This window comes from Malus sylvestris, chromosome 17 (genome assembly GCF_916048215.2).
Source record: "Malus sylvestris chromosome 17, drMalSylv7.2, whole genome shotgun sequence".
NCBI classification, from domain to species: Eukaryota; Viridiplantae; Streptophyta; class Magnoliopsida; order Rosales; family Rosaceae; genus Malus; species Malus sylvestris.
The window spans coordinates 32622127-32630713 of record NC_062276.1 but is presented as its reverse complement, the minus strand read 5'-3'; the positions used below and the strand labels follow the sequence as shown (position 1 = coordinate 32630713).

General features: G+C 37.6%; 1 protein-coding gene and 1 pseudogene across 1 annotated transcript; both read right to left on the bottom strand.

Moving 5' to 3' along the window:
* Positions 1 to 204: 204 nt before the first annotated feature.
* LOC126611979 (glutathione S-transferase F11-like) lies at positions 205 to 1877 on the bottom strand (annotated as a pseudogene).
* Positions 1878 to 5232: 3355 nt separating this feature from the next.
* On the bottom strand, positions 5233 to 8587 carry LOC126612504 (protein REVEILLE 1-like). Its single transcript, XM_050280932.1, has 6 exons — positions 8121 to 8587; positions 7597 to 7719; positions 7196 to 7307; positions 6965 to 7026; positions 6420 to 6818; positions 5233 to 6318 (listed from the first exon to the last, which is right to left on the bottom strand). Exons 1-6 carry the CDS (start codon positions 8145 to 8147, stop codon positions 5590 to 5592), a joined length of 1452 nt encoding a protein of 483 aa, XP_050136889.1. The 5' UTR covers positions 8148 to 8587; the 3' UTR covers positions 5233 to 5589.

Here is an 8587-nt window from a genome sequence, read left to right as displayed (position 1 = left end):
TTTCTCATAATTTGACCAATAGGATTATTTACAAATGATAATATCCGTTAAACCCTACATATCATATGAACCGTGTCATATGGACCACTTTAGAATATTAAAATATTCTTACATATATATCCACACCCATGTATATTTGTCCTTGATTCTCATCATCTAACTTATTCAATTCAAAGCCCTAAAATAACCCCGGAGTGCGACTATCTAGTAGTCACTAGCAAGCTGCACTAGTTTCTTCCAAGAAGGCCTGTTGGATATGTCTTCCCACCATGCATTCACTTTCTTCCTCTCAGTGAACCAAATGTCGCAATTTAGCTTTGGCAATCAGATACCTAATCCCAGGAAGATGGCTCCGATCAGCCAAAGTGAAAGTTTCTCCGGCTAGATATTTGCTCTTTACAATCTGTCCTCATAAACATCGAACACCTTCTCCAGTTTCTTTTCGCATGCATTGACCAATGGAACGTCGTCACGTTGACCCATAAGTGACAGGAAGTAACTGGAGCACCAGAGTGCAAACCAGGTGTTGAAGTTGTGACCTTCCACTTCCAGCCATTGGCCGACAACTGCCTTCTCCTCCAGAGTTGGTCGACAACTGCGTAGTACCTTATGATGGCCCACGGAAAAAGATGGACCCCGCTTCTCTGCTCTCCCAATTCTCAGTTCTCAGTTCCCATGCATTCTCATCTCCTTTTATTTTGTGTAGTTACGGTTAAGTTACGTCAACATTTTATATTGATTTTTTTATAGAGATAATAAGATAAAAAGTAATAGTGATATAAAATATTGACGTGGCTTAACCATGATCGCACATATAGAAGGGAATATAGGAGGGAATAGGAATGTATGAAAATTGTAAGTGCAGAGAAGCCAAGTCTGAAAAAGATACAAAGGTTCAGACCATAAATGAACATGTCATGGTAATTGATAATTACCTTTTGTGCGTATGACCATGCATGTGTGTGTATTTATATATGAGAAAGATTTGGCTCCTCAAGGATTGAGGAGGAAATTCTCCTTAAAATATGTTTTAGTTTTTATCAATATCATCAATTATTTGTTACAATTGATTGATTATAGATTTTAATTTTAATTCATTTTTTAGAAAGATAATTTTTATAGAGTGATATATAATATGAACAGTTCTGATTATAAACATGAAATTTTGTGAATTAGTCATGAAAGTGTATATATGGTTCTCACCAAAGATCCTGACATCACCATCTTGAACTTCCCCAAACGGCTGCAAAACAATTAAACCTCTATCAATATACATGAATATAAATTACTGCAGGTTCTATATAAACAGCCATATTCCATCATCACTCCACCTCCTTTTTAAGGCCGGGCTTTGTCTGTTTACAGAATGTTGCTGACGCTTGATGTTGAATTACAGTTCACGATTATGTATGTTATGTGTGCATTTTATGTTTTCGTGAATGTAAACCATTGATATCTCGTTAGCTTTTATATTATAAATGTATAATTTCAGTTCAAAAACGTAAACAAATGTGTGACACATAATTAGTCAGATAAAAGAATGTTATCCTGAACAGGTGAGGAAATCGGATCGCTTGTGCTCTCCTGCCTCAAGATCAACATCTACCATTTCAAAGTTCACTCCTATATCCAAAAGACAAAACATCACCCGCCGGCGGCAGGCTGCCATGACTGGAACATACACTTTGACAACAATCTTCTTGTATAACAAAGAGCTAGCCAAGAAATATATTGCCACTCAAAAACGTGCAATTTAAGTATATATATATATCGCAAATCTATGTATTGGTTTTTGGCATTTCTGTGATGACTCAACCTCTCTATATATATATACACATACATGCATTGACCAATGGAACCTCGCCAAGTTGATCCATCTGTGCCAGGACAATCATTCCTCATAAATTATCTTTTCCTTCTAATAAAATTATTGCTCCTTTTTCGTTTTACTTAGTTCACTTTGATGTTTGGATGTCGTTACTCCGTCTAATTCTATTTTTCACTATTATGTTTTATTTACGGATGATTATAGTCGTTATTCTTAGACTTTTTCCTATGCGGACTAAATTGGAAGTTTTCATACACTTTGAATCCCTTTACAACATGGTGCGTAATGTATTTAATTCATCTATTAAATTTCTCCAAATGGATGGTGGTAAAGAATATGTGGCTTTTTAGCCAAAGTGGTCCCTGAGATTTGCATAACTCCTCACTTTGGCCCCTGAGATTTCAAATCAATAGAAGTGGTCCCTGAGATTGTCCACTATCCATCATTTTAGTTCTTCCATTAAAAATTCCGTTAATTGTCCAGGAGCTCTTGGCCGGAAGTTTGGGCAATTTTCAAAGCTTCGTAACGCAATCGTTTCTTAACCAAATTCGACCCATAATATATCAAAATGAAGATAGGAAAGTGTAGAATAAGATTATACCCATTTGGAAGCCCAATGGTTGCCTGAGATGGTCGGAAAATAGCCTCAAAGTTGACTGGTCTAAGGGAAAACTGGAAAACTTGCCGAAAACTGGGAAAACTTTAAATGTTCATAACTTTTTCAATACTCAACGAAATCAAGTGATTCAAAAATGAAAATCAACTTCTCAACGAGACGAAGAGAATGGTACCTTTTTCATCGGCTAAATCTCTGTGTTTTGGCTGGAAAATGGCTCGAAAGTGACTATCTTGGTCTCAAGTTAGCCACTTTCGAGCCGTTTTTCAGCCAAACCATGGCGAGTTAGCCGTCAAAAAGATACCATTCTCTTCGTATCATTGAGAAGTATGATTTTTGTTTTTGAATCACTTGATTTCGTTGAGTATTGAAGAAGTTATGAATGTTTAAAGTTTACCCAGTTTCCGGCGAATTTTCCAATTTTCCCTCCGACCAGTCAACTTTGAGGCTATTTTCAGACCATCTCCGGCAACAATTGGGCTTCCAAATAGGTAATCGTATTCTACATTTTTCTATCTTCATTTTGATATATTATGGGTCGCATTTGGTTAAGAAACGATTGAGTTACGAAGCTTTAAAAATTACCCAAACTTCTGGCCAAGAGCTCCAGGACACTTAACGGAGTTTTTAACGGAATGACCAAAATGATGGATGGTGGACAATCTCAGGTACCACTTCTATTGATTTGAAATCTCAGGGACCAAAGTGAGGAGTTATGCAAATCTCAAAGACTATTTTGGCTAAAAAGCCAGAATATGTTAATCATTCATTTAAAAATTTCTGTCACCAAAAAGGCATTGTACATTGTGTCTCATGTCCCTACACACCTGAACAAAATGGTCTTACCGAATGAAAACATTGTCACATCTACACTCTCGGATGCAAATTCCATATAGTACACTTTGAATCCCTTTACAACATGGTGCGTAATGTATTTAATTCATTGAGCCTGAGCCCACTAGGCGTGAGACTAAAAGAAATGAGGCTTAAAAGGCCCAAGAAAAACCCAATAACGCACTATTGACAGAGTGAATTGCCAAGCGCTCTCTGATGCATAAACTTTTGAACATTTACATTCTCATGATCGAAGACATTGATACTTTATAATGGCAAGTATGAGCTTGAAGATGATTCATTAAAGTAGCGTAATGTCAGTGACAAATTAATTTGAGTCGTTATTCCGCTTACCAGGTCAATTAGACGTTTGACTTCCAGAACATTTAAGTAAACAGTTTGAACAGGAATCCGATTATGACTTTTCCTTATTCCAACTCCTCCTCAATTCAATTCTTCCTATTTCATTACAGTTACGTAAACGTGCCAATCTATTATATATAAAGAGAACACAAAAAAGGTGAATAGTGTTTTGGTGTCATAATGTTTTACCAAAAAGAATTGGACAAAAATGCCCCCAAAACAAAAAACTCCAAGGGCATCCCAAAATAATGCATCAAATAAGGCAAGGGCATTTTTATCATTTTAATAGTATTTTTTTTAATGATTTTGTGGTTTTTTTTAATTAATACCTCACAATAGGTTAGCAATAATGTAATTCAATTTATCTATTTTTAAACACGTTCAAAACATCTTAAGATGCATGTAATGCCGGTTATAAATTCGCACGCGGATAATAATATGATTAAATTAGTTGTTAAATGATTTTTTTAACAAACAATATTATCTATACTAAGGGGAAATGATGTGGGTTTAGTCTCATAATGAGCTAATAATAATGTGATTCAATTAGTTGTTTATTAAATATTATTCTCTCTATTTTAAACACGTTCAAAACATCTTAAGAGACCTGTAATGCTGGTTATAAAAAAGTCTTTCACACACGGATAATAATGTGATTAAATTAGTTATCAAATGATTTTTTTTAACAAACGATATTATCTACACTAAGGGAAAGGGGGTGGGTTTTGCCTCACAATTGGCTAACAATAATGTGATTCAATCAATTGTTTATTAAATATTATTTTCTCTATTCTTAATGTAAATTCTATAGAGACTGGTTTTATTATGTGAATTCAGCTGCTTTAATTGGTTTATGAGGGGTTTCTTCTAGCATGATCTAAGATTATTCATTTACTTCAAATATTTGACTTTTCTTCTAACATGATTTAAAATGTGTAAGTCGCGCGTAGCATGCCGTGATTCAAAAAATGCCTTATGCACGTGCGTGAGCGCGTGCATGAAGGCTAGTAGATTATAATACCAACGACTCTTCTCCTTTCATAGTTCAATCGAGATTTTTCACGCGAGTGCATGAAGGCTAGTAGATTATAATACCAACGACTTCTCCTTTCATAGTTCAATCGAGATTTTTCTTTCCTTGTGTCCATCAAGAGTTATGCGATAATGAAATAGTTAATGTCATTATTAAAATAGGGATTGCAACTAATATCTATAATTAATTTAATTAATTGTCATGGTGCTTAAAATGAGTCTCAAAATTATTTCAGGTTTAATCAGGCTCATTGAGCCCGAGCCCACTAGGTGTGAGACTAAGAGAAATGAGGCTTAAAAAGGCCCAAGAAAAGCCCAATGGCCTACTTTTGACAGATTGAATTGCCAAATGCTCTTTGATGCATAAACTTTTGAACATTAACATTCTCATGATCGAAGATGGTGATATGGCAAGTATGAGTTTGAAGATGATTCATTAAAGCAGCGTAATGTCCGTGACTAACTAATTTGAGTCGTTATTCTGCTTACCACGTCAATTAGGCGTTTTGGGAGGCATGATAAGGGCGTCATGTAAAATCTCATTTAAAGAAATTCACAGTTACAAACAAGGAAATGAATGAGAATTAATAATATGAAAGCTTTAGTACAAGTCCTGGGTGTAAACAGTAAAACAAGGAGATACAAGTAATGGCAGAGTAGCCTTTTAAAACAGTGGGAGGTCAAAACCACCACTACTTATCATATTAGAATTTCCAAGGCCAAATGAAAGCTACTACTGGCTGCATTCAATCTGAGTCATCCACCAGCGGCAGCTCAAAAACGATAAACGTCGTCATCAACCATACGACGGTACACGAACAAGTTCCAAACTTGTTCTGTAAAAAAAGGGCAGGGCCTCGAGTCTTGACTAACACCGGTAAACTCCACAAGGAACCTCAATACGGGCAGGAGGGCACTAAAAGGAAAGGCGGAGTCTTTTCCCATCCCTGTCCTCACTTGCCATTGTTGAGGACTTGGCGTCTCTCTCGGCCACACATCTTTTGTACGGGACAAATCCTTTTCTATACTTTCCGGTGCTTGCTCTTAATACCGAGAAGGCGGAGTTTGCACTCACCTTGAATTGAAGAACCGAATTAGGCTCTCGTTCTTTGTCAGAAACATGTCGATCGCCCTGTGTCTCAACTTCTTTGTCACGATTTTCGTCATCACTGGCTGTTCCCGCATCTGAACCGGTACAGGAACCTTCCCCCTCAACTTTCTTAGAATCAACATGTTCATTCGCTGGCTGCTGCTGCATATGGAATGGAATAAAAGGCGGACATATGTTCCACCACGGTACAGGATAAGCATTAGTACCAGATTCTACTACATTTGAGTTTTGATTCTGAAATTGCATAAAGTAGATGCCTTGATGTCTGCCATAGGGAAAATTATCCCAAACGTGTTCTACACTCCCGGATGCAGATTCCATATCCGTATGGTTACATGGTAATGATGTCTTCACAGGTTTCTCCTCTTGCACATCAGAAGGCAGTGATTTAGAATCCCCCGCAGCTCGAGAAGATGGTCTGTGGGAGTCTGTGACTAATACAGTCCTTCCGAAGAGCTTAAGGGTTCGGGCAGATGCCTCCTCAGCTGAACCTCCACCAGCATCAGCATCATCCGTGGGAAATAACTCGAGCTTCTGGACATTTTCAGCAAACACAACCAGTAGAGTATCAACATCAAATAAAAGGCTTATTCTTTTTGAAAATTTGAAAGATATGCCAAAGAACAAGTATATACCATTTTTACTTGCTGGTTAGGAAGTGAACAATTGTTAATTGTAGATCCGCTTTCCTCGAGTGATGGGTTGGGCTCAGAAGGAATTAAGTTCCCACTATTGACACCAGCAGCAGATGAATCAGGGGATAAACCATCACTAGGTGTATTTGAATCAGTTGAACCCATTGCATCTGAGCCAATCACACATAATACTGACTTTGGAGATTGGTTTTCTTGCTCCGAAACAGATAAATTTGGAGATGCGGACCTTGCTGACTGCTCTACAGTAGAGGTCTCTTTATTAAGAGGGTGTACAAGTTTTCGGGGATAAGGACGCATTGGCTTCCTTTTTGGTCGCGGAGGAGGTATGTCAATGGGCTCTTCTGAGGCTGTGTTTCCACCATTCGGCTCACGAGCAACCTACAAGACAGAACCGAGGAGTCAGAATAAACATCAAGCAGGAAAGCATGAACCCTTCAAGTACGGTTTACATGCCTGGAGTCAACGAAATTGAACTTACATTAATAGATGGGGATATAGATAATTATGGTATACGAGCATTAAACCTTAGAAAAGAATTTTTGAGCATGACTTCGAATCTGAACCGCAGTCTTTGCGCCAACATGCTCTGTCATCAAAACAGAATATTTCAGCAGACAGCATATAGATCATAGATGTTCCTTAAAACAAGAAATCAAATCTGCTCAAACCAGCAAGTGAGATGCAATCTCATCCAACTTTTTACCGCCAAGACTAATTAATAAATTGCTTGTTGACGCTTTTCATACAAAATTTACCTTCAATCTTTCGCCAGGCACGACCGTAGAGCTTTAAAGCTTCAAGGAATTTCTTATGCTCTTCCTCAGTCCATCTCTCTCTCTGTTTAGTGATTGTGTATGGTTTTCTCACCTATTAAAATCAAAAAAATCAAAAACAAAAGGCAAGTGAATAAAGCTTGTCTTAGAACAATTAGTCATGGTTCTAAGTCCTCTATTGGAGTTGGCCTCACAACAATTAATCATGATTTTGAACAACAAAATAACATGCAGATGTACGTTAGGCCAATTGGTCCGCCCTTGCACGAGTTTGAATCCCCATCTCCGTAGATTAGATTAAAGTAGTTTAAAATATCGCTTCGTCAAATATAAATAAACAAACGAAGATAAATAGAAACAATGAGAATGCAAAAGATTGAAACCTTGGGAGTAAAGTCGTTTCCACCAGAGAACTGATCATCCTTCAACTGGACCCCACCAGCACTCACTGAGATCCCATTGCTAGCTGAGACAACACCATCTGAACCAGTACTACCAAACTCATCCTACATAAAAGCAATACATAATTAAAAATCTACCATAAATATTAAAAAATTCAACACTAAAAATTTCCACACTTTCTGAAAGAACTGTACAGATTCAGAAAAAGGGTTCTTTCAATTCATCTCCCCCTTCACAGAAATACCAGAAATTCTCCAAATTCAAATAAATTCATAAATTCAAATCCTAAGTTCATACATAATTAACTGTCCATACTAAAAGTAAATCCCAATAGCAGTTGGTGGATTTCAAATCCTGCGCCTGCCGTAACCGTAGCTTAAAGTAATATCGTTTTTAATAAAAAAGGACAAATCCCTACGGAATTCGATGACCCATAGAAAAATTCACTGAAACAGGGTCTGCAGGTTATAATATAAGATAAATTCAGTAATATGCGGATACATACTTGAGCAGCCATGTCTGAAGACCCCATTAAGCAACCCACCAAGCGAAGTTGACCTCTCCCTCAACTCTCCGCGATACGAAACCGTTTCTCCTCACTCCTTCAGCTTGCAAAAACCACAGAAAAACCTTGTCTTTGTCTTCCCCACACTCGTACAGCAAGAAAATACTCATAAATTTACACTCTTTCGGTTCAACCACCCGGTTCTGTGAGCTCTCCGGTCCATTTCTTAAAACCTGACCCTCACAAAAAGCCCTCCATGTCTCCTACAGCTTCCCGGTCCTAAAAAATTGGAGTCGATTTCTTGCTTCCGAGAAGAAAACAAGAGCCGGGTTTCACTTGGATGGCAGAAACGGCAAAAACCCAAGTGAAAAAATACTGAGAAATAAAGAAGGAGAAGGCAAATGAGGAGGAGAGAGAAAGCTCTAGAGGGAGAGAGTGCTTTAGAGAGATGGTGGTGAATAGTGTGT